The sequence below is a fragment of the Arvicola amphibius genome, chromosome 11 (genome assembly GCF_903992535.2).
Source record: "Arvicola amphibius chromosome 11, mArvAmp1.2, whole genome shotgun sequence".
Lineage (NCBI taxonomy): Eukaryota > Metazoa > Chordata > Mammalia > Rodentia > Cricetidae > Arvicola > Arvicola amphibius.
Genome location: NC_052057.2, coordinates 20,512,850 through 20,538,969, shown reverse-complemented (window position 1 = coordinate 20,538,969; position 26,120 = coordinate 20,512,850). Strand labels below are relative to the sequence as shown.

The 26,120-nt window shown below is 45.2% G+C and overlaps 1 protein-coding gene across 1 annotated transcript; it reads right to left on the bottom strand.

The window, feature by feature from the left end:
* Window positions 1-11: 11 nt before the first annotated feature.
* On the bottom strand, window positions 12-25,446 carry Erich6 (glutamate rich 6). Its single transcript, XM_038347042.1, has 14 exons — window positions 25,038-25,446; window positions 24,389-24,446; window positions 18,228-18,316; window positions 16,549-16,611; window positions 16,191-16,246; window positions 15,981-16,097; window positions 13,604-13,714; window positions 12,452-12,609; window positions 11,779-11,852; window positions 10,470-10,606; window positions 6,050-6,135; window positions 3,678-3,833; window positions 1,217-1,445; window positions 12-275 (listed from the first exon to the last, which is right to left on the bottom strand). The coding sequence occupies exons 1-14, from the start codon at window positions 25,444-25,446 to the stop codon at window positions 12-14; spliced, it is 2,007 nt and encodes a 668-aa protein (XP_038202970.1).
* Between the last annotated feature and the right edge of the window lie 674 nt (window positions 25,447-26,120).

Here is a 26,120-nt window from a genome sequence, read left to right as displayed (position 1 = left end):
ACAGCACTTCGTTACTCTTTCTCTTGTATTAGCTTCATAATTGTTGCCATTGTACTTTTCTGTAAGCCAGAATTATCGCAGAGGGCAAGTAGTTTTAGAGAGAGCGTAGAAAGGTAGGTCGGTTGCTTTACTTTTTCCCACGCCTGACTCGAGGGGAAAGTCATGCATCCTCGCAGCTTGTGGAACAGCCGCCGGATCTTTATTAAGCTGGCCAGCAGCAGCAGGTCATCTCCACTCACGAACCGCAGGGCTGGGAGCTCCTCTGGTTTGTAGCACTTGTAGGCAAAGAAAGAGAGGGGCAGAGCTGAGTATCCAGGAGCAGGACGGGCAAGGGGTGGAGGGGGGGGGGAGGACCAATTAGAGTTGGGACAGTGGGACCATTTTCCTCTGGAGAAGGAACGGAACTGCCCTGCTGTCGCGTCAGCCATGGTAAGCTTAATGAAGGCCTGAGTCAGCTTTGCTTGCTCAGCGCATAGCCAGTGCCAGGTGCTGCGCGTGGTATTTTACATTTTCCCAGTCGCCTCCCAGCAACTGCGAGGAGGCAGGAACCATTCATTCCTTAGTTTATAGTTGAGAAACCGAAGCTCGAGTTCCCTCGCGTGACCAAGGGACAGCTGCACGCTGCAATTGGACGTCTACCTTCTTAACCCCGGAGTTATGGCCGACATGGATTGTGCTTTGATCAGGTCGGGGCAAAGCACTAGAATAAAGGTCGCGGGGGAGAGCCTGTTCTATCCTTCGGAGTTAATTGTTAGTGGGGAAGGCAGCCATGATGGTCAGAGAGGCAGCGTGGCTCAGCCAGTACAGGGGAGGGACAGGTTCACGGCAGCTCAGAATGTGGTAAAATGAGGACTTGGTAAAGACCTGGGCAGTTTAGCGGTGTCTCCAACATGATTAGAATCGGTTTCCTGGCCCAGCCTAGAGCTTTCTGCCATAGCAGAGAGGAAACAGAAACCTCAAGACACAAACTATAAAACAAAGTGGCCAAGGCAGGTGACTGCCGTCACACAGCGAGCTCTGGGCTCATGCTGCTGGGACTTAAGTCTGAACTGAAAGGGATTTTAAGTGCTTCAGTAACACAGGGCACCTTCATTGTGAATTCCAGGAACTCTCAGTGGACACAGCAGGCATCCATCTATCCCATCAGTAATCAGATTAGCAAAATCAGTTTACTCTTAAAATCTAAATGACTGAAACTGTTTTCTAATGTGCTTACCTTTACTTTGGTCCCAACGCTGATTCTTGCCTGTCGGCCCATTGCTAGAAAATTAATGGAGACCTTGTCTTGTTCTAAGATGCGAATTCCAATGTAATGGTTCAAAGCCAGAAAAACAGGTTTAAATGAAGCAAAGGACGAGGAAGGCATGGAACTTGACCAGTTCCAAGTTCGTATTCTGTTGCCAGCTTGGTCTGAATATTGGCCTCCCAGGACATTGATGTAGACCCTGGAAGGAAATTAGAGTCATCGACAGGGGAGCTGCGTGTGGTGGCTCATACTCGCAATTACAGAGGGCTGTGGCGGGACAGGGTGAGACCTTGGTGTGAAAAACAAACGAAAAAGCCCTAAGTAGTAGCTCTGTAATTCAAGGCTAAATTATCCCTGCCACTTCCTAGCCAAGGTAAATGGGTGGTGAGGTCTCTAGGTAACCTTAGAAGGGACACTACTCACTTTTTGGAGTACTGGGTTCAAATAGAAGCATAACGTAGATAAACTGATATAAAAAGGCTGTGTGTGTGTGTGTGTGTGTGTGTGTATGCGTGGAGGTTTCCTCTGGAAAAAGAAAGGATACAGAGGGGCAGCTGTTTCTGAGAGAGATGGGACCGATGCTTAGATTTTCATCAGGCCAAAATGCAAGACCATGGATGTAAATTTGGGGGATGCCCAGAGTACTCTTTGTGCAAGAGAGCGGACGCAGCTAAAAGCCAAATACCCTTCCTTTTATATTTCTTTTTTTGGGGGGTTAGAGGGTGCTAGTGGCTGAAGCCGAGGCGTTGGCCATGTATGTTTGAGCTCTCCCACCAGGCTGTACCACTAGCCGTTAATACGAGGCTTTGGGGGTCTGGGTGTGGAAAGCAGGGGCTCAGGGGTACTTCTGAGTGTGCAGCAATGGAGAGAAGTTCTCCAGCAAAGATGTGCTCAGATGAGGTGGGCCTCTCCAACCGTGTGGCATTGCCAATGTCTACTACATTACAAATAGTCCCGCTTGCTCGGAGGTTTTGTGGCACTCATCACTGTGACAGTCTACTGGGCAACCTCGTTCCCATGCTCCCTCACCGTTTTCAGTGGAGGTAACCACCCCTACCATGAGGAGAGGTCTGTATTCTGAGAGGGTTCGCTAGATTTGACAATGCACGTGTTGTCTAACTGTGTGAAATGCCCACGAGGGCCCCAGGAGTAAGGGAATTTACCTCTTGTTTCTCCAGCACTGACTGACCACTGATACTAACCTGACAACAAAAGAAATGAGAAACCAGGAGGATGCCCTACGGGAGCCGGAAAGGGGCGATTTCACACAGTAGCATTTGACTGAACTCCGAACCAGTTCTTTAATGATTCTTGGAGTTTATACCATAGATTTAGCTGTGTAAGGGTAAAGATTCGGGATACGCCTTCAAGGAACTTCAGGCCACAGAGAAAGGAGACTTACTTCACAGAAGCAGAGAGAAAGGGCTTTGGGGATGGCAGGGACCAGTCAGAGTACCCAAGAATTCACAGCTCACAGAGTTGGGGGCCCCTGAAATCATCTGGTCTCTACAGGTGACAGTTATTGTAACACTCCACCAAATGTAGCCCAGGCTGACTATTGAATCCCGAAGGGTAACTAGAGATTTCCCGTTGTACACTGTGTTAGCAGATCGGTTGCTGCTGTGGACTAGAAATACAAACACTTCACTGCGTCCCAACTTTGTCAGCAAGGTCCAAAGTTTGCCAGTTGTTGGCAGTTTCCCAAGTGAGATTATACTACGATAATTTAAAATCAAACTACAGTGGCTTACATCTGTAATCTAGCACTTGGAAAGCTGAGGGTGACAAATTTAAGGCCAGCCTGCTCTGTAGAGGGAATTCCATTCTGGCCAGGACTACAGAGTCTTCACACACACACACACACACACACACACACACACACACACACACACACACACACCTTTCTGAAAGGCTTAAATTGTGTTTGAAGTTAGAACCCAAGTGTTTTTTTCAGATTAAATGAAACAATATGAACTTATACAGTGTATATATTGGTAAATCAAGAGGGAATCAAGACCTTTCTACAGAGATTTAAATCTTTATATTATGATGTGTGTATGCCTGAGGTGCGTGTGGTGGGGGTTGCCTGTGAGCCACAGAGTGAGTGGGGAGGTCAGAGGATGACTCCCTGCGGTCAGTTCCCTCCTTCCACCCTTCTGTGGATCCCAGGCTGGCATGGAAATGCATTCTCAGGCTTTGTGGGCCCAGAGCCTGGCATGGCTGCAGGAAGCTCACTAGCTGGGAATGTATCTCGGACAGTAAGCAATGCAGCAGTTGTGTGTCTCTGAGCTATGTTACTTTCTAAAGACCACTAACTTGGAGAAATCTTTCTAAAGCCATCCTTATCATTGAAGAGAAAAGATACAATTAAACAATTAGAGTGGAAAACAGAATCAAAACCAAAATAGCAGCAAGGGGCTGAGAAACTTACCAGACATTTCCATTAGGGTGATAGCAGGAGCTTCTCCCAGAGGAGTCGAGCACCGCCAGGATAGCCGGGTTGGTGGGTGTGTCTTCTTGGATAATACAAGTGAAGCCATTTGTCTTGCTGGGCACCTGGATAATGGCTAGATTTCCAGATGGATAGCTGAGGTCAGATAAGGCCCTGTGACATTTCTAGTGATCCTGGACTATGCGTGGAATAAAGTTAATTTATGAGGAGCTCTTTGAAATTATGAAGCATTCTGAAAAGGTCGCTGTTTTAATGCAAAAGAAATTTATGCTTTTATATGGAAGAAAATATATTTATGAAAGGTAAACATCCTCAACAAAGTGGTAAGAAATAGAATTAGAGATATGGAAGAGGATTGTGTATCATGATAAAATTAAATTTATCCCAAAAGATATAAGGGTGATTCAGCATCGAAAATCAACAAATAAAATAAACCGCATTAGTAGAACAGTAAGCAAAAAGAGCATGACCATCTCAATAGGTACAGAAAGGTCTTCTGAAAAACCAATACCACTTCCTGATTAAAAAAAAAAAAAAAACTTAGTAGTCCTCAAATAGATCGGAACATCTTCAGCCTAACAAAGGGTAGTCATAGAAATACCACAGGCTAGCAGTCTACTTCATGGTATGCTTTTCTGTTAAGGTGAGAACCTAACCAAGATGTCTATTCCCACGACTTCCTGTGCTTAATCTTCATATTACAATTTTATTTGCTTATTTATTTGTGTATATGTGTGTGTGCCACAGAGTGCATGCATACAGATGTTAGAGAACAATTTGCAGGACTGGGTTCTCTCTCTCTCCACTGTGTGGATCCTGGCAAATTGAACTCAGGTCATCAGGCTTGGTAGAAAGTACCTACCCACCATCTTGCTGGCCCCTTCTAGTCAATTTTACATGAACGTCCTACCCATGGAAAATTTAGGAAAGGAAAATGTCTAGATTGGAATGGGAGGTAAAAAGCATACTAGGGTTCTGTGTATACAGAAAACCTCAGGGACACCGCAAATCAAAACTTTAGAACCAGTGAGTGAGTTCAGGGGGACTGTCACCGTAGGCTGCAAGACAAAATCAACTTAATTTCTTTATCTTAGCAGAGACCATTTGAAAACGGAATCAAGAAAACCATCCACTTGCAGTAGCATCCAAAAGAAAGCCTGCCGAGCATGTCCGGGTGTTAATCGGGTTTGTGTGCAAAGGCTTTTCAGAAACAAGGGTAATCAAGACTGATTTCAAACATCAGCCACAGCCTCTAAGAGAGCTAAGAATTAAAGTCGCGACCTGAAACAGTTAGAAGTAAAAGTTGGCACCTCCACTCTGTCTCACGGGAACTCCAGCTTTGTCGTGTGCAGCTGTGAACGTATTTTCCTGGTTTATCGTTCGGGTTTGCCTAAACATCTGGGACACTGACTGAAAATGACAGGAAGCACTCAGTTCATGAAAAGTTCTCTTAGGGTTTTTGTTTCTTTCTTTTCTCCAGAGACTCTCTAGGTGGCTTTTATGCCCAGACTCTATGGCCTGGCTGTCTGAGTGGCCTATGGCGAAGTGGCTAGTGACTTAGTTCGTGGGTGTATTGACTTGACTGTGGTTTGGGGGTAAAAAATATCAGAGCTGGAAATGCTCAAATTTCTCATCTAGAATTTCTTCTCTTAGGTATTGAACTCAAGGAAGTACGCTGTGAGTGTGTGGCGGGTAGGGCAGAGAGCTGTCCCACTGATTGAATGAGTTCACGGACTCAGCACTGTCTGGTACAAAAAGTGGGGCGTCTCAATGTCAATTGCATTTTATATTATCTAACCATTATATAAAAGAGCCCGTTCAAAGGGAAATATATGATATATATCGCTAATATGGAAACTTACGGACTCAGGGCAGTGTAAGGGAAGGCGAATTTCAAATGTCATCTGCTTTTCTCTGGATGGTAGAAGTCTGGGAGTATGTATGTATTTTCTGTACCCCTCCCCCATTCTCTTTCTTTTCTGTCCTGTCTTTTCTGTCTGGCCCTCCCTCCCTCCTTTCAATTTCTATTGGGATTAACACCAAGGCCTAGCACATGTGGTCTGTCACAGACCTCCTCCCCAGCTCTTTTGTGATTTTTGATTTGGGGATAGGTTCACTCTAATTTGCCCAGGCAGGTCATGGACTTGCTATCTTCCCGCTTCATCTCCCACCTCAGCCTCCCAGTTCAGCCTCCCCCACCTCAGCCTCTTCCACTTCAACCTCCCCCACCTCAGCTTCCCCCACCTCAGCCTCCCAAGTAACTGAGGCTACAAGCCTATGCCATCAGGCCCTGCCTGTTTTCCTTCTTGGGAAGTAAAGTTATCACAATAACGTATGGAAAGAAAGGATACAATATTTGTGTTGTCCCATCTGGAAAGGAGGTGAGAAACTTGCTTCCGTGCTTGTAGTGCTTCTCCAAGAGCTCATTCCTCACGACCTGCATGCACAGCAAACAACATTAACTGCTGGCTGCTGAGGTCATGCATGGAGCAAACCATTTCCTTACTTCATGTGCTTAGCCCTGCTTCAGCAACATGGGACGGTCAGCAGCAACAGTTTACAGGTCATCTGAACGCCTGCAGTGTAGCGTAATAAACCCCTTCTCATCACTTACCTATTGAAAGTTTTAATTTTTTCATGCATACTACCATAAAAAACAAAAGGAGACAAACCAGTCACACCATAATGCTAGCAATCATATCCTTATTGTAAGGCATTCACCCATCTGTGGAAGCGCTGGGCTAAAGGGGTAAGTAATTTATAAATCTGACCTACTTTTTTTTTTGGAGTAATCTTTTCGTACACCGTGAAGATGTGTCTTTGCCAAGGTGCCCTCTGATTAGTTTAATAAAGATCTGAATGGTCATTAGCTAGGCAGGAAGAGGTTAGGCAGGACTTCTGGGTCCAGAGAACTCTGGGAAGAAAACAGGCGGGGTTACCAGCCAGTTGCAGAGACAGAGCAAGGCATGCCAGAGAGGAAAAAGCCACTAGTTACATAGTAGCAGGTAGGTGAATAGAAATGGGTTCCTTTAAGTTGTAAGAGCTAACGGGGTAAGCCTAAGCTATCGGGCGAGCTTTCAAAATTAATAATAAGTCTTCATGCCGTTCTTTGTGAGCTGGGGGCCCAAAGAACAATCCATCTACACTGATTTATTCACCTTTTCCCCTGTGTTGGGGAGTGAACCCAGGGCCCTGCTCATGCTAGGCTTTCTGCCCAGCTACCTCCCCTGCAATAAGCCAGTGAGGAGACAGTGAAGAAGCAGGAAGATGACCACTGTGACTCCAGGTCTAACCCCTTTCATATGGAAGTTCGGTGTGAACATGAATCCGTAGCTGATGATACACTGAAGATTTGGTTTAATTCTATGCATTCCTGATCTTGACTTGCACTAAAACGGGACAAGAATTCCTGGGGTGAAATGATCTAAGTTTTTGGATAACCATTGTCATTGACTTTGAAAACTTATTGTTCCATTTGGAAATGATAGCCTCTTCAAAAGTCGGGGGGGGGGGGCGGGGCGGGGAAAAGCTATCGTTTCCAGAAGCTATGAAATATGGCATACTTCCAGACAAGCACCACAGGATGCTAGTTCAGCAGCGAGTAATTATGGAACAAACGCCGTGCTATCACCGCACAAGCTCCTAAATGGAATCAGAGATTCCAGTAGTCTCCTACTGTGCTCTCCCCCCCAGTGTGAACAGCCCAGTGTGCCCACTCCAGTGTGTCTACCCTGGTGTGCACAGCCCAGTGGTCCAAGTCCAGTATCAACACCCTGCCAAGAGGCATCTGACAGTGTGATTTTATGATAATTTCTGTGTATTTCTGTATGTTCATCATTTAGATTTTCTCTTTTTAAATGTACTATATATGGTGTGTGGTGGTTTGAATAAAAATGGCCCCCATAGGCCCATAGGGCACTATTAGGAGCTGGGCCATTGTTGGAGTAGGTATGGCCTTGTTGGAGGAAATGTATCACTGGGGGGTGGGCTTTGAGGTCTCAGATGCTCAACCTATACCCAATGTGACAGTCTCTTCCTGCTACCTCCAGATCTGGACGTAGAACTCTCAGCTACCTCTCCAGCACCATCTCTGCCCGCATGTAGCTGTGCTTCCCTCCATGATGACAACGGACTAACCCTCTGAACTGTAAGCCAGCCCAAATTAAATGTCTTCCTTTATAAGAGTTGCTGTGGTCATGGTGTCTCTTCAGAGCAGTGGAGATCCTAACTAAGATACCTAGGATCATCTGTTGTAATTGTCAGGTCTTCTTTCTTCTCAGGGGAAGACTCCTCTCCTTGAGCAGCTGCACTGTAGGTTTTCTACACCTGTTTGTCTACTGCTCATTGTGGGTGAGGGACCCCAGGTTTCTCTATCTTTTGACTGCTAGAAGCCCAGATAGCTAGAACATTCTTACGCATGCCTGCATGCTGATATTAAGTTCCTGTCGGGTATGGCTCCACCGAGATGACTTTATAGTTCTGGGTCACATCCCATGTCACAGCAAATGCTGGTCGGCTGCTGTTTGGTCCGCTCCCCAAAGCTCAGCACTATCAGAGTTTATACTGTTGCCAGTGCTGTTAGTGTGGGATGAATTTTCATTTCTCGGGTGATGAAGGAAGTTGAACAGGATTTCGTACGATTTTCGTCATTTGCATTTTCTCTCGTGAAAAGTTTCTGTTTGAGGTTTGGCAAAAGGCTCACTGTTCTGTAGGATCCACTTTTGTGTATCTTTGTTTTGTTTCTGACAAAGGGTCTTACTATATAGCCCTGGCTGACTTGGAACTCGCTATGTAGACCAGGCTGATCTTGAACTCACAGAGATCTGCCTACCTCTGCCTCCTGCCACTGGGATTAAAGGTGTGCACTGCTACACCGTAACTTTTTCATCTTGATTTTTAAAAATTCTTCATAAATTTAGGGCATAAGACCTTTCTTTATATGCCACATGTAATTAAATGATTCTTCATTTTTGGGTTTGTTTTTCAAAATCTTAATTTTAATTCATCAAGTCCTTGGCAAATACTGCTTTAAGGGATAAGTCTGTTCTATGATGTTAACAAAATACATTGTGCAGCACAAATTGGACTGAGTTATAAAATAAAAGAGACATGATGTGGGGAGGGGTTGGAGGGGAACAAGAATTGAATCTGGAGAGAGTTAGGAAGAAGAAAGCTGGAGATGAATATAATTGGAATACACTGAATGTATGTATGAAATAGGATGAAAATACGCTGCATACATATCCTCCAATAGTATACATTTGAAAAAATGAAAAGAAGCCAGGCAGGGGTGGTGCACACCTTTAATCCCAGCACTCAGGAGGCAGAAGCAGGGGGATCTCTGTGAGTTTCAGGCCAGCCTGGTCTACAAAGCAAGTTCGAGGACAGCTGGAGCTGTTAAACAGAGAAACAAAAAAAAAAAAAAAAGAAAGAAAAGAAAGAAAGAAAGAAGAGAAGAGAAGAGAAGAGAAGAAAAGAGAAAAGAAAATCTTTATAGTTTTGTATGTTGTGTTTTGGGATTGAATCTCCTCCAAAATTGGTTTCTACATATGGTGTGAGGTGGTCTTTACAATTACACTAATAAAGAATATGGCCGCCCAGTCCAACCTGACCCAGAACTAGACATTAAAAAGACTTTCTTTCGGGGGCTGGAGAGATGGCTCAGAGGTTAAGAGCACTGACTGCTCTTCCAGAGGTCCTGAGTTCAATTCCCAGCAACCAAATGGTGGCTCACAGCCACCTATAATGAGATCTGGTGCCCTCTTCTGGCAAGCAAGCATACATGGAAGGAATGTTGTTGTATACATAATAAATAAATAAATCTTAAAAAAAAAGACTTTCTTTCTTCATTACTCTTCAGTGCCCCTGCTCTGAGCAGTTATGAATGCATGTTTGCTGGTGTTTGAGTCTAGACTGTTCTGTGACTCTGCTGATCTTTCCCCCAGCATCACCCTTGCTTAATCGCCGTATTCTGCAGAGGTCTCCAGCTCCCTTCGGTTTTTGTCCAGGGTGCTTTGGTAATTCTAGGTTCTTTATACTTCTAAATAAATTTTACAATCAATGTATGAAGATTTCCCTCAATGTATGTAAAATACACTCTTCTTAGAACCCAGTTGTTGTAGGAACTCCTTCGGCCAATAGCCTTTAAGGTACTGGCCCATTTTGGGTGTGGCCTCATGTACTATAAATGCAGATGAAAAGCGTGCATGGGTCTCTTGGCTGCTGGATTCGGTTCCAGTTCCCAGCCCATGCAGAGGGCTGCGGATTGTTGCTCTTTTTGTGAGTTTATCCCCAGATAAATAAACCTTTGTTATACTCCATTCAGGGCTATTGTGGAACTCTTTTGTAAGCCAACAGCCGGTGGAGATTGCATTGGGTCATTTAGGAGAAGAGTGTCCCCTTTAAAATTCTTCCTCCTTAACTACAGGAACGTGGAGGTGCACTGCCAACAGAGAACACTTCAAAGGCTAACACAATTCTGAGGAAGTAAGGTTAGGATGTTGGTGATGTTCCCTCCTGCCTTTTAACTTTTTTTAAAGAGTTCCAGATGGTCTTTCATGTACAACTATCACATTTTAAGGCCAAAAGGCTTTAACTAAGAATATTATTAATAAGACATAACGTGTAGAAACAGTTGCAATCCCAAGTCTGTACCAATTATTTTTGAGAGATAGCAATGGGCCATGCAGTGAAGCTCCGTGAGAACTTTTGTTTTTAAGCAAAATTGTCTTTAAAAAAAAAAATCAAAAACAAAATTTGAAAAAGGGTTACCTTTCCACACATTTTCCTGGAGTCACAGCAGGTGATGGAGATGTTGCCCATCAGGATATCATCTGCATCCTCTTCGCTCTTCTTCTCTGGCGTATCCATAGAAAGCTGGTAAGAAATGGTCTTCAAGTGCTTTGCATCTGTGGGAGAAGAAAGCCGCAGGAAAGCACATACATGCTTTGCCTTAAAAAAAAACTTTATAATAAAATTCAAGCCCTGCGGCAAATGCATCGATTTATCACACCTTTTTAATGGAAGAAAAATAGGAATTTTTATTAAATTTAAATTAGGAAGAGGTTCTTTGATTTAAACATGATCAAAATTTTCTATTAAATAGAAAATGAAAATTCCTCTGAGAGAGTTTTCATTATGAGGAATTTCTAGGCTTTTAGTCCCTCCCTTCCTCCTTCCCTCTCTCCTTCTCTCCCTCCTTGCACGCTTGCCATCCCTTCCGCCCGCCCGCCTTCCCTCCCTCCCTCCCTCCCTCCCTCCCTCCCTCCCTCCCTTCCTCCCTCCCTTCCTCCCTCCCTTCCTCCCTCTCTTCTTTCCTTCCTCCCTCTACCCCTCACTCCTTCCTTTCTTTTTTTCTTTCCTTTTTTTGGGGACAGGATTTGAACTATATAGCTCTAACTGCTTGGAACTCACTAAGTAGACAAAGCTGATCTCAAACCCCCAGAGCCTGACCAGAGTGCTGGAATTAAAGGTGTGTGTCCCCATGCCTGGTGGCCTTTAGTTTCATTTCAATAAGAAACAGTGAATTTCAAGAACCCCCCTCTAATATTAGATATTTAGTTACAAAAATACAAACTGAACTGAGTACTCTAAGTACCTCTTCATTAACAGAAGGAGCTTGTTGCTGGCTGAGAAATTTAAGTTATTTCTTCTAAATACTAATGTATGATTTTTTTGACGCAAAACTCAGACCTTCAACTGCTCCTGTTCTGTACCCACACTGACTAACCCTGGCGAGTACAAGAAGAAAGCATTCAAATGTCTTTTAACAGGCTTTCCACATCCACATTTGAGAAGAGAGAGGAATGTGGAACGTGCGCTTCCTAACACCAGAGACAGAAGCTTGACAAAGCTCAGTCACTGTCTAGGCAGTGCTTCGGGGATGTTCCTGGTTCACTTCATCAATAACGATGAGACCGAGACTCAGAACTCTAAAGCCAGAGAGCCTAAACCCCTGGTGTCTTGACCCATTTCAGCCACAGACACAGACTCTATGACGCTTTCAAATGAACACTCTCAGTATTGCTGTAACGTGTGCTGATTTTATGCCTCGTCTCAACATCCCCGACAACACTCTTACCATCTTCAGTTAATGGGTTGCTCTGTTCATGGGAGACTATTGCGAAGTGTCTAGCCATTTGACGTTCTTGTTTTCTACAAAATCAAAACCATCAAGCATAAATCGGAATTGTGGTTGAAAGCAGGAATAGTGTACTACAAATTTCAGCTGCTCAAGTACCATCCTTTGCTATTTTAATCTGTTATCACTTGCAAATCCAGTTTATGTCATCAGAGCATGTGAATGGGCTTATGGGGCAAATTTCTCGAGCATAGGAATTTTGAATTGCCCTGATAATTCATAATTGACAATTTCTACTGTAAGCCATTGAGCTCACTAGGTTCCATCTCTACTATCATCAGCATCAGCATCATCATAACCATCATCATCATCATCAACATCATCATCATCATCATCAACATCATCATCATCATCATTTAGTGTCTGTGTATGTGGTGCTAGGGATTCAATTCAGGGCCTTGTGTACACAAGGGAATCATTCTAGAACTGAGGTTCTTCTTGGAACTTTTGAATCTCATGACATCCACTAGGAAAATTATAATGAGTTTGCTTTCTATTTCTTTATATGAAACATATCCTCATAACTATGTATTTTGAGAGACCAAGGTTCATTTTATGAGATGCTCCTCGGTTAGTGTTTCCTGTCTGGCTCATTACCAGGACCCTGCATTACCTCTGTATAGCTTTTTCCTTTGCCTTGAGTCTATCGGCATCACTGCCATGGGCTGCATGAGGATGAATACTGATTAAGTCCGTTTTAGTACTTTGGATGTTTAGCATTTCCTCGTTGATATAATCAAGAAGATTTTGTAACTGAAGACAACAGAAAGCCTGAAAGACAAAGAGGGTATGACCCTATTATCTGGTTATGGGTAAGAAAGAGGTGAAGAGGATCATGTGTGTGCCCCAACACCAGGCTGGAGACCCTGACAGTTCCTGGATGACGTGTGTGTGCCCCAACACCAGGCTGGAGACCCTGACAGTTCCTGGATGACGTGTGTGTGCCCCAACACCAGGCTGGAGACCCTGACAGTTCCGGGATGACGTGTGTGTGCCCCAACACCAGGCTGGAGACCCTGACAGTTCCGGGATGACGTGTGTGTGCCCCAACACCAGGCTGGTCCCCCTGACAGTTCCGGGATGACGTGTGTGTGCCCCAACACCAGGCTGGAGACCCTGACAGTTCCGGGATGACGTGTGTGTGCCCCAACACCAGGCTGGAGACCCTGACAGTTCTGGGATGACGTGTGTATGCCCCAACACTAGGCTGGTCCCCGACAGTTCCGGGATGACGTGTGTATGCCCCAACACTAGGCTGGAGACCCTGACAGTTCCGGGATGACGTGTGTATGCCCCAACACTAGGCTGGTCCCCGACAGTTCCGGGATGACGTGTGTATGCCCCAACACTAGGCTGGTCCCCGACAGTTCCGGAATGACGTGTGTATGCCCCAACACTAGGCTGGAGACCCTGACAGTTCCGGGATGACGTGTGTGTGCCCCAACACCAGGCTGGAGACCCTGACAGTTCCGGGATGATGTGTGTGTGCCCCAACACCAGGCTGGAGACCCCGACAGTTCCGGGATGACGTGTGTGTGCCCCAACACCAGACTAGCCATCAAGTCAGCTTCTTCCCAGCTTTGTCAACACATTCCTCCCGGTCTTTTAAATGATATCTGTCCTAGTGAATGTGATGGTTGTGATTGGCATCCCCATTGACAGGTAACACACAGGCCTTAAGAAAAATCACATAAGGGAAAGAAGCAGGGGAAAATACTACATGCGTTACAGTTCCTTGCTCAAACCTTATTTAGAACTAACTTACACGTTTCTGGGGCTCAGTGTGAGTGTTGTCAGAGCAAATGTCCACATCGGAAAGGAGCGATCGTAGAACACTTCCACAGAATTCACACTTGAGGACTAGGTCTTCTTCATCCTTCAGAGAAAGGGGGGAGAAAGAGAAAGGAAGTGAAGAAGTGCCCCGGGGCCCAGAAGACCTAGGGGGAGCTGGAGTAGCTTTGTGGGCAGTGACTATCTAGCAGGGCAACAGAGGCAGTGGGGGATGGGCTGATTTATCTGAGAACACTTGTCACAGAAATACCTGATGGGAACCTTTTAAGGGTCTGAGGTTTTGTAGCTGAAGGGATCAAGCTAGCAAGGTCCGTGTAGTCTAGTGAGTGGCATCACTTCCGCTCAAGGGCTAGAAAGGAAGAAGCAACCTGAGATGTGTTTAGAATGCTGTTCTCTGGTACTGCTTGTGTGGTAGAGCTCAAATTGACCGCATACAATTGCCAACTTTCTACAGTCAACCAGAGTCTTTCCTTCAGGGGGATCCCTGATTGGGGTTCTGAACTCCATGGGGCAATCCAGGAAGAGAAACAAAACAGAAATCAAGGTGGCTCGGGTAATTCTCTTCTGAGGGGTTCCTGAACTGAGGCCATGTTGGTAATTCAATACACCTACGATTGCAGGGGATCCTAGGCAGGTGAGTAGCTGTGCCTCAGAAAAATCCACTAGGGAAAGACTCAGAGGTGCCTTCCAGATCATAAACAGCCCTGGCACATCTGTAGTTGCCGTCTAAGCTGTCCTCTGAGACGGGCAAAGTACCCAGTTATCAAGGTGATGGTCTTAGCTGGTGCCGCTGGGGATTGGGCACTCGAGTAAAGGCATCTGTATCTGTAGGCATTTGAAACCGTCCCACAGCAGGCTCGACGCCCTCTCAACAACAGAGTGCCGAGTGGGCAAAGCCGCGCAACGGAGAGGTGCTGGTGGGAAATGCGGGGCCACCCTGAAGTGAAGAGACTTGGTGGTACATCCTTTGGCTCTTGATTCTTTCCCCCCTCCACCTGAGATGAAGCAAGACAGAGATCCCTTGGAAGACCGCGGGTGGCGGTGGAATCTTCACAGGAAGAGTGTGGGGAGAGGAGGGTTAGACAGGCCAGCTACCACCGCTCCTGAACGCAACTCATGGTAATGCTACCTGCAGTGTCTGCCTCCAGAGCCAGAGGAGCCAGCCTTGTCTAGGTCAGCACATCTCCCTGGAGAAGAAGCCACAAGGCCTTTTTTTATGGTCAAGTCCGTCTCTGCGAGTCGGAGGAAGACTATAACCCCACTACCTCCAGAGACTTCTCTGGATAGAAGCCCTTCTGGCTCAGAGGAATCAAAGCATTCGGTTCAGGTAAAAATTGCAGTCCAAAGAGTCTAGTTTGCAGACCTGGGTGAACAGCTCAGCCAATAGCTGTTGGTGATAAGTTGTGTGATGTTTAACGCGTTGCCCTTTATTAGTACCACGCGGTTCAGCTGCTGTGCACAATCGCAATGAGCTGCATATCAGTGCACTCACGCAGGGTCTCATTGGTCCTACACATGAGCTGTGATCCTGGGGCGCAGCTGGAGCCTCCTTACCCACGCACAAAACACCACCTGGCATATCCCAGAAGAAGTCGTCTTGAGGATTTGGATCTGGGAATGTGCATTCCCTTCACAAGGTCATCTATCTAGGTTTGGGGATGACCATTTTACCAGCCATTCCATCACCACACAGGAGTGGAAGGTGGTGCCCTGGCTCACTGGAGTCACCAATGAAACCTTTGTCTAGCTTTTCGAACACAATCAGTAACTGGTCCCTTAATGTCATTGAACATGTCAAAGGTTCACCTGTGTTTGCTTTGTGACCACTGTCGTTGCTTGAATTGTGTCTTCTTGGATGAAATGTTGAATGTCTAAACTTCTGGTACCTGGTAATGTGACTCTATTTGGTCTTCATGAAGGACACCAAGTTAGGATGAGATTATTAGAGCAGGCCTTAATCTAGTATTATTGGTGTTGTCAGTAGAGAAAGACCTTTGGACCTAGGGACCCAACAAAAAACCAGTGACAACTGGGGCAGAGACTGGCAGGGTGCAACTACCAGCCAACGATGGCCACACATTGCCCTCCAGTCCTTAAAGAGAGAGTCTTATTACAGAGGTGACCCTGTTGATACCCGGATCCAGACTTCGAACCTCTGGAGCCATAGTGCAGAGGTTCTTCTGTTTTCCAGCACTCTGTTATTAAGACTTAGGAAACCACCGTGTGCTTTTCCAAGTAAAAAAACCCTTTGCTTTGATTCTTTAAAGGTCTGTTCTCATTCATTGTACAAATCACTGTGTGGTCCCATGCAGTCCTTTACAGAAATAATAAAACATATGAACTGAAGTTACCTTGATGCTAAAGTCCAGATAGGGAAGATCTTTTCTAAATGACAGCATGGGCGGTAGCCCAATGTTGGGTAATGTTCTTAGAGTAGATTCAAAGAATTTTACAAAATCTTCATGATACTAAATATTAAGAAGAGAGGAAAAAAATTAAAGATCGAATAAGTCGCCTTACAACAAGAACAGTGATTGGTTATTGTGATAAATAGCTCTCACCTCCGTCTCACATAAAATACTGAGTTTCGGCTCTTCAGGATTAATTACCCACGTTCCTGAAGAGAAAGGATAGGTTCAGGTGAGAAATTGCAGCTGTTGTGCTGTGTGTTCTGTTGTCCTCTAGCCTAGAGATCCTCGCCCATCCTGACCTCATAACCCTGCATACTCAAACACAAATAAGTATATATGTGCACACATGTGCACACACACGTGCACACACTCATGCACACACACAGCCTAAGCCCTTCACCTGCCCTGCCTGCCTGTCTACATTCTCAACATGGAGTCAGTCAGGCTGGTTCCTTACTGGTAATCTGTCTTTTCCAGCAAAGGAAGATGGAAGCAAACATCTATTTACCTCTGAGCTTAGAAGCCGGTGTTTCTGGTTGCACTGTTTTTGTTTCTAGGGGTGGTACTTTTTCTAAAAATAGAATAAAACAGAAAGTATATATGGACTTATCATCAATCTTGAAAAAGGAGAAACAAGTTAAATAGGAAGAAAAAATATAATAGAAAAATAAGTGCCTATGTTTGTTTCATTTTCAAATGTCCCCCCCTTTTCCTAAATAGTAATTGAATGGAGACACACATGGGGGTCAGCTCTTTAGGAAGCTAATGATACACAACTTTTCACACACCAGTGCCACTTTGTTGGTATCCTAGTTAGCTTTAACTACAAACTTAACAAGCCTAGAGTTGCCTGAGAAAGGACTATCAATTGGAGGGACTGAATGGGCCAGATTCACCAGTGGGCACGTGTCTTACTTTTTTATTGCTGTGCTAAGACATCATGTTCCAGGCAATGTATAGAAGAAAGAATTTATTGTTGGCTTACAGTTTCAGAAACCGGGTCCATGGTCATCATGGCCGGGAGCATAGAAGCAGGCAGGCAGGCATGGAGCTAGAACATTAGCTGAGAGTTTCCATCCTTATCTGAATCAGGAGGCAGACACCTCACTGGAAATGGTAGGAGTTCTTGAAACCATTGAGCCCCATCTCCAGTGACACACCTCCTCCAACAAGGCCATACCTCCTAATCCTTTCCAAACAGTTCCACCAACGGGGAACCAAGGATTCAAATATATGAGCCTATGGGGGGGGCATCCTCATTCACCCACCTCAGCATGTCTATAGGGGGTTGTCTTGATTGTTAATTGAGATAGAAGGGTCAGCCACTGTGGGTGGCTCCATTCCCTGGTCAGGCTGTCCTGGCTTATGATAAGAAAGCTAGCTAAGCATGGGCCAGCAAGTAGCATTCCTCCATGGTTTCCCCTCTATGTTTCTGCTTGAGTTCCTTCTCTGACCTCCTCAAACAATGAACTGTAAAACCTGTAAACTGAAGCCATCTCTCTCCTCACCATAATTTCTTCTAAAGATTTATGTAAGGTACGTTAAATGTTGAATTTTTTTTCTTATAGTGCTGGGGGTTGAACCCATGGTCTTTTGCATTCTAGATTGGCACTGTTCCATGGTCTCTCTATATCCTAAGCCATAGCTTTAATATTTTTTATTGATGGTTTGGTAAGTTTTTAAAAGAGTGAATATGTACTTTGTATAATAAACAGAAGGATATATAACAAAATTATAATGGGTCTCTCTCTTTCTCTTTCAAGACAGGGTTTCAGTGCATATCTCTGGCTGTCCTAGAACTCACTATGTAAACCAGGCTGGCCTTGAACTCACAAAGCTCTGCTTGCCTATACTTTCTGAATACTCCAACTAAAGGTAAATGCCACCATGCTTGTCTTAATGGCAGGTTATTTCTTGATGAATACAAACACTGCCATTTATCAACTCTACTGTGTACCAATGATTTTAATTATCTAGTCTCATTTTGATGATCAGCACTTTTGTCTCACTAATTTTGCTGAGAGATAAGGTGACTGAGGCTTGATGAGATTCACAGATTTGCCCAGTTTATTTACACTGCCTGGCTTCAGCGTCAGCCCTGCTGCCCTTCCACACTGGTTGATTGTCCAATTTGCAATCCAACCGCCAACCCCCACCCAGCAACAGCTAAGGAATCAAAATACTCACTTGGTTCCTTCTTAGAAATTTGTTGAAGCCAACTTTCTTCTGTTTGTACTGATATCGGAACTCTTTCATACAAACTTGGGTACATAGCTCTGAAATTTAAATCACAATGTTAGTTCAATCATATGGTTGTTAGCAAATCTACTCTCTATCGTAGATTTTCAGCTGAATGACGTATTCCCGTAGAAAGTTCTGATGTTTCCTTTGAAATATTTTCTTCCGTTCCTATATTTTCAGTAAAGTTAAACGTGACTTGTGAATCAAATCAATGCCCTGGAAAGCCTTCCTTCCTGAGAGTCCTCAGATTTGAGGTCCGTGAGAGGCAGCGAGAGGACTGACCTTCTGGGTAAGAGTTTTATTAGGAATTACTTAATGCCATAGACAGACAGCATGGTGGGGTTCTGAAGAGAGTGCAGGCCCGTGAAGTTAAGTGGTAAACGAGAAGCCCCATGCCATGTCAACCATAGTGTATATTGGTTGTCTCTGATTACCAGCAACGGCAGAGAGCGGGAAAGATGTGGCCCTTTCATCCATCATACGGGATGTGACCCTGTAGCTCCTGGGGGCTTGTGGTGCGTGCTAAACATTTTCTGAGGAAGTGAGGATTACAGACTCATAGAGAGCGGCAGGAGAGTGCCTGGCATTTCTTTCACAAGAGGTGTGAGGGTTAAGAAAGAGATTGCTGTAGGTGAGCATAACCCCTGTAGGCCCAGCTCAAACGCTGTGGGTGAGCATAGCCTGGGTAGGCCCAGCTCTCCCCTGACTCTTTCTAGATCCCAGAGGTTTCTAACATCATCTCTTCCCTGTAGGGATTTACTAAAACTATATCTGCACATGTGTGGAATCCTTACTGCTTGTGCTAGTGATGTGCACATTCAAACATTTGCATGGGTTTAAGTTTATACTGTATCTTATTTAGTTTAAAATTAATACGGGGCTGGGCATGTTGGACAGGCGTCTAGGCACAGTGGTGAACTCCAGTTTCGGTGAGGCTGCCTCAGGAAAAACAAGGTGGAAAGCGATACAGGGAGATACTTCTGACCTCCACACGCTCGTGCAGGCCTGCCTGCACCTGCACACAAACACACGTACATGCACTGCACACACGCGTGTGTGCACACACAAGTTTTACAGACTTGTTTTTCAAGACAGGGCTTCTCTGGGTAGCGTGGCTGTCATGGAACTTGCTCTGTAGACCACCAGGCTGCCCTCGATCTTAGAGATTTGCCTGCCTTTGCCTCCTGAGTGCTAAGAAATTATACAAGCTTTCTAAAAAGTGCTGATGTTAAGGAACATGCGTGGTAATTAAACGACCCTGGTGGTAACAAGCAAGCATTGCCTTTCAACCTCCCTTGCTTCTTTGCATTTTAATCGAATGGTTGTGTTTTCTAAAACGATCGAACAACATGTGTTTCGATTAGTCAGTGTAGCGTCGGGGCTTGTTCACCGCGGGTCAGCGGAGTCTTCACCTGCCTTCCTGACACTCTGTTTCCTGGCACATTGCGTCAGTGACGTGCGTTTGTTTTTCGGTTCTGAAATGACTGTGTCCTAGAATAGGCAAAGAACTCCTCTGGGGAGGCCACTCGGGTAAGTCTCCGAGGCAATCCTGTTTATCTTACCTTCCTGAGAGACAAGCTGCAGGGACTACCAGTAAGGCAACATGAGAGGGAAATCCCCAGACATTTACTGTGTATTTCCCTCGCCATGCAATAGCTACCAAAAATGAATACTTTTTTTTTTTAAACTTAACTATCCTTGCCTTCCGTAGTCTTCCATCAAATACTGTTTATGGACCTGTTAGGTGGAAGATAAATGAGGATGGTCACAGAATTCACTTTGTGGAGAGCATCTAGGGTAGGAATGAATGCTGCTTTGCCTGTGCTGTTTTGATTATCTCCACAAAAGCTAATCCAAACCTTGGTATTTCTTTTCCCCTGGCAAGGGAGTGGAAGCCCATGCAGATGAAGGGACATCCACAGAGTCAGAGAGGCTCTTCCCTTGGTCCAAAGCTTGTTTTGCCACTTTCATCTGTGTCTTAGCTGTTGTCCCATTGCTGAGAAGAGACACTAGGAATAAGGCAAGTCTTACAGATCATCCAATTGGGGGCTTGCTTACAGTTTCAGAGGGTTAGTCCACGGTCATCATGGTGGGAGGCTGACAGGCGAGGGGCTTGAGCAGTAGCTGAGTGCTTTACGTCCTGATCTTCAGGTACATGAGAGACAGAGTCAGACAGAGACTGGGCCTGACATGGACTTTTGAAATCTCAAAGCCCATCTCCACTGACACACTTCCTTCAACGAGGCCACATCTACTCCAGCAAGGCCACACCACCTAATCTTTCTAACTTTCTCAAGCAGTTCTACTCTGTGATGACTAAGCATGCTAATATGTGAGCCTGTGGGGCGGGGCATTCTCACCCAAACCACCACAGTCTGCCTTCTAAAGTGTGCACCATCGCAATGAGAGTAGCAGTAAGGCGATTGAAAACGGAAGTTGAACTGATGTTGGTTGCATTTTTAGGGTGTTAAAGAAAAAAATCACCCCAAATCTCACCAGATTCAGTAAAGACTACTTGGAGTTTGTGTGTGTATGTGTGTTTAGTTTTAAAAACATCTTCTTAGGAATATTTATGAGGCACAAGAATCTTGTCTGGAAAAGAGCTTCCCACAGACTTGGAATCACATGGCTGAAGACCAGGGCAACTCGGCAGCTCGGTACAGAAAGCTCCTTCCTTCTGCAGATCTTACTGAAGAAAAATGCACTCTACACATCTGGCTCTGGAAAGATGTTCTCTTTGGTATGTAAGTAATACTCACCTCCTTGAAAGGATATGTCACTGTAGGGGAGAGGAGGACCAGAGCAGAGGAGATGAAAACTTAAAACAAGAGAAAGTTTTTCCAAAAGGGAATTTCTGAGAAATTTCTATCTTCATACAACCAAAAATAGAAAGGAGGGAATGGTGGCTATCATCGTGGTAAGTTAAGAAATGATTGGAACAGCCGGGCGGTGGTGGCGCACGCCTTTAATCCCAGCACTCGGGAGGCAGAGGCAGGCGGATCTCTGAGTTCGAGGTCAGCCTGGTCTACAAGAGCTAGTTCCAGGACAGGCTCTAGAAACTACAGGGAAACCCTGTCTCGAAAAAAAAAAAAAAAAAAAAAGAAAGAAAGAAATGATTGATTGGAACAGCCAGTCAGGAAGGCATCTTGCTCTCCTTTTATTTGGGGCACCTGGCAGCAGTTTTTTTATTTAAAAAATTATCTTACTTTTTTGTGTATGAGTGATTTGCCTGCATGTATGCATGTGTACCGTGTGTGGGTGTGCCTGGTGCCATTTGGAGACCAGCAACTGGCTGGAGTTACAGATGTTTGTTAGGGACCATGTGGGTACTGGGAACTGAACTTGGGTCCTCTGCAAGAGCAGAAAGTGCTTTTAATCACTGGGGCCTTCAGCAGTTTTATTTCTAAAGCAGGGTAAAGAACAGTTTGTTGTTATTGTTGTTGAAAAGTGATCATATTGCCTGGGCAGTTTTCCTCCAGGATAAGAAACAGGGCAGAGAACATAGCTACTGTTTCAACAAGCTTGAAGGGTGAGAGATGAAGGGCAGGGGTGAGGATGAGAGGGTAAGAGAAAAAGGCAGGGGTGAGGATGAGAATGGAGAAAGATGAAGGGCAGATTTTGGGAGCTGTGAACCCCCAGATCCTGAATTTCTTGTAAACAATGTGTTATGCTTGCAGCTGCTCTGAGCACAAGACCCTCAGGAGTTCCTGATGGCAGGAGAGTGGTTTCTGGTGGGTTTGGCTAGGGCGTGGCTATCAGTTAAGGATCCCCATATAAGCTTTCCCTGGACACAATAAAGGGGGCATTTGGGGGCATTTTGGCAACAAGGATGACCTATGTCTCTGTCTCTCTGTCTCTGTCTCTGTCTCTGTCTCTCTCTCTCTCTCTCTCTCTCTCTCTCTCTCTCTCTCTCTCTCTCTCTGTGTGTGTGTGTGTCTTTGTGTGTTTCAATCTCCAGCCCCTTGCCCAGTTCACAAACTGTGTGGTAGCCCACAGAGTGCAGATGGGCGTGGTGCACCACAGGCAGGGGTGAGGATGAGAAGGGGGAGAGACAAAGGGCAGGGGTAAGGATGAGAAGGGGAGAGACAAAGGGCAGGGGTGAGGATGAGAAGGGGGAGAGACCAAGGACAGGAGTGAGGATGAGAAGAGGAGAGAGATGAAGGGCAGGGGTGAGGATGAGGAGAGACAAAGGGCAGGGGTAAGGATGAGAAGGGGAGAGACGAAGGGCAGGGGTGAGGATGAGAAGGGTTTAAAGCAGACTGATCACCCACCCTGGGTCCTGGGAGCCGACGAGGCAATGTCCTCAGATCTCCGTAGGGCAATGCTTTGAGATACATGCTAGGTTGTATTACTGATAAAGCCTGATTGCAAAATGGAGACGTTTGCAGGCAGGGAACAGCTTAGGAACTTGAGTACTCATGAGAACTACATGAAAAATATCACCCAAAGATTTTCCTCAGCCAAAAGAAAGGAAGGAAAACTGGGAGTTAAGAAAATGTGGCCACGAGACAGCCCAGAAAAAGTGAAGGCAACTGAACACAACTCAGTGGGAAAGCTTAGTTTCTCGGCAACATTGGATTTTATATTCTTGTCCATGGATCCAATATACTGGATTCTTAACATGCAACTGAGGATTTTTTTTTCAATTTTCTCAAACTGTAACTAACAAAACAATGCATATATTATTAAATATATATTATATATATTATAAAATTGCAAAGTAATACAATTTCATAGGAATTTGTAGATAATGTGATTTGCTTCTCTCTGTGTGTGTCTCTGTGTAATTTGTTAATAAGAAACCTAGAAGAGATAGAAGAAAGCAGTAGTGGATCTAGAGTTAATTTTATAAGCTAACACTAATGCTGATAAATCAAAAAGTAGAGGTTTAAGTTCTTTACAGTTCTAAATCCTAGAAAATTAAAACTAATATATGTACCAAAAACCAAACAAAAGCAACAAATGAATAGCTGGAGAGGAAATAAATACTTAGGTCAGAATTTGATAAATCAAGTGAAAATGTTCTTTAAAATTGTAATTGAAAGGGTGGAGAGGTAACTTAATTGGTAAAAGACTTGCCTGACCTACACAAGGCTGTGATTTCCTCTCCCAGAACACATGTAAAAAAGCTGGTCATGGCAGTTAACATCTGTAACCCTAGCAACAGGGACGCAAAGACCAGTGGGTCCCTGGGGTTTGACCAGTTAATCTAACAATGAGAGGCATTATCTCAAAGGAGAAAGGTGGGCAGCCCCTCAAGACGATGCCTTAGGTGATCGCTGGGCTGTGCACTAACATAGACACATGTACCCCCCCCATGTGTGCACACACATGCCCCTCCACACATGTAATAGAAGGAAAACCAAGACTACCAAAATTATGTTAACTCTGTCTGGTGGCTCAGGGAAGAGATGATGTGGAGATTTTCAATTTTATTTGTTTGTATACTCTAATTTTTTTAAACCACACATTGCATTAGAAATTTGAATTAAATGGATAAAAATGACAAGCATTCTCTGTCTGTCTGTCTGTCTGTCTGTCTCTCTCTCTCTCTCTCTCTGTGTGTGTGTGTGTGTGTGTTAGGAGGGTGGTGGAATGTGCACGTGAGTGCAGGTGCCTCTTGAGACCAGAGGTGCTGGAGCCTGGAGCCAGTGTTGCAGGCCTTTGTGGAACACCCCCGAGTGGGTGCTGGAAACCCAACTCAGTACACTCCCTTAACTGTTGAACCATCTTCCAGCTCAGCACTTATAGTATTGTCTACGTGGTCTATCCTTACTATGCATTGATAAGCAGACACTTCATACTTATAGCTGGGCAATAAGATGAAGCCAGCAACCTCATCTTTCTCTCTTACAAAGTGACTACTAATGTAGGAGTTGTTTGTTAAGTTTCTTGTTTTATGCTGTGTAAGCGGGAGTGGGTTGCCTCAGACTCTGGAATGTTGGGATTACAGCATGTACTAGCATGCTTGGGAAAAAAAAAAACCAAAAGCAAAAACAACCAAACTCTTTGAAGAAGTACGTTGTAAGTGACTTGCGCTATTCGTAACCAATCTAAAACCAATCTATCTGCTTAAAAACATATGACAATTGAAAACATTTTCTTACCTATCTACAGTTACTTCAGACATGTCTTTCTTAAATGTTTGAAATATTTTAGGATAACCTGTTGAATGAAACATTTAATTATTTAGCCATTCCATGCCACGGGTTCTTGAAGGGAAATTTTGTCCCCAGGGAACATTTGGTGAGGGATGAAACAGTCTGGTTGTCACAGGGATTGCGTGCATGACTTTGTGTGCAGATGCGCCCGCGTGTATTTACAAGCACATAACCAGGGGTAGAAGAGGCCAGGGATGGTGGTAAACAACGCATCCTAGACTACGCAAGGACACCACTCTTTCTCCAACTGTAAAGACAAACCCCCAGGAAAATGCGAACTGTGAGAGTTTGAGGAGTGCTTTTCTTTTTCTGTAAGACAGAGATCTAGCGGGGCCAGCAAGGAAGTTCAAGGCACAGGAGAAAGCTGTGTGTTACTACAGAACTCGGTAAGTTGCTCGGTACCCTTCAGGCAACCCTGTCCGGGGAGTGAGAGACCCATCTTCAACCTTTTACTAAGCGATTCCTCTATATCCTACACTAGGAGCCATCCCGGCCTTCAGTCAAGACTTGATAGTGTCTGCAGTGGGCAGCAGAGGGAGGGGTGCATAGGTCGTCCCCAGGTCAGCCCCCGTCCCCAAGAGCAACCCAAAGCTACTTCTATGGGACTGGGACGAGGCGCTGCTGCTGGCAGGAGAAGAGCTCTCGCTGGGCTGTTGCGGCTCCTCCACGCTCCACGTGGGGCTGGATAGATGGCTGGACGTGGGCGTGGCGCTCAGGCTGGGGGTGACTACGCTAGTTAGTCGAGGACGAAATTCTAAGTCTTCTTCGTTGTCGGAAAGGGCTTCACCGGTGTCTATGGCCTTCCAGAGTTCATCATCGTCCAACGACGGGCGCAACTGGTCGGGATTGTCCTGTTGAGGACTCGCCACCTCCTCCTTTCCCTGTGCCCCCTCCGCCTCCTCTTCCTCCTCTTCCTCCAGCACCTCTTCTTCCTCGATCGAGGCCTCATCGGGCTCCTTCGGGCTGCCTTTCCAGGGCTCCAGCACGCTGCGCTGGGGGCGCATGTTTGCGGGCGGGCGGTCCGGGAGCACGAGCTGCAGTTGAGCATCTGTCTCCCGGGGTAACGACGGAACCTTCGGGGTTTAAAGCCGCAGTGCCCCCTTAGCGCACCGGTGGAGGGTGGGGAATCCAGGCAGCACCACGGCAAGCTCCTCTCAGCCACAGCCCCCGCTAACCTTCAGAGAAGCAGCCTCCCTTGGAGTCATCCTCCAGCTCTTAAAAAAGGAAGTGGTTTCTGGAGATGGACACCCAACAATGCCACTTGGCATTGAGGGAGCTGTGCGATTTGATTTTAGTAGAAAGATACCTATTGGAAATTCTAGTAAAATTTGTTTACAATATTAGACATCAGCCTTTGGTGTGTTGTTTACCGACTTGGCTTATGAGAATATTGCCTTGAATTGTTTAGTGTTATTATTATTATTATTATTATTATTATTATTTGACATCCTATGTATTTTGCAGCTGACATATTTTGAGTCAGTCACTCTAGTCCTTGTTTGGTCTATTCCTTGATCCATCCTTTCGTCTTGAAAGTAGAAACCACCTGAGATATCTGGCCACCATGGGCTACCTCTTTTCTAAGGCTTTTGTTTTCAGTTCATGGTGCTTTAATTATTTTGTAAGCTATTTGCCCATACTCGAAAGGTATCCAGGATAACATAATGGACATCAAGTT

Coding starts and splice junctions, on each gene's coding strand:
- Erich6 (XM_038347042.1), bottom strand. CDS start 25,446: ATGCGCCCCCAGCGCAGCGTGCTGGAGCCCTGGAAAGGCAGCCCGAAG. Junction 16,612..18,227: donor AATTTCTAAGAAGGAACCAA/GTGAGTATTTTG, acceptor TTCTATTTTTAG/AAAAAGTACCACCCCTAGAA. Junction 11,853..12,451: donor AAGGAAAAAGCTATACAGAG/GTAATGCAGGGT, acceptor TTGATTTTGTAG/AAAACAAGAACGTCAAATGG.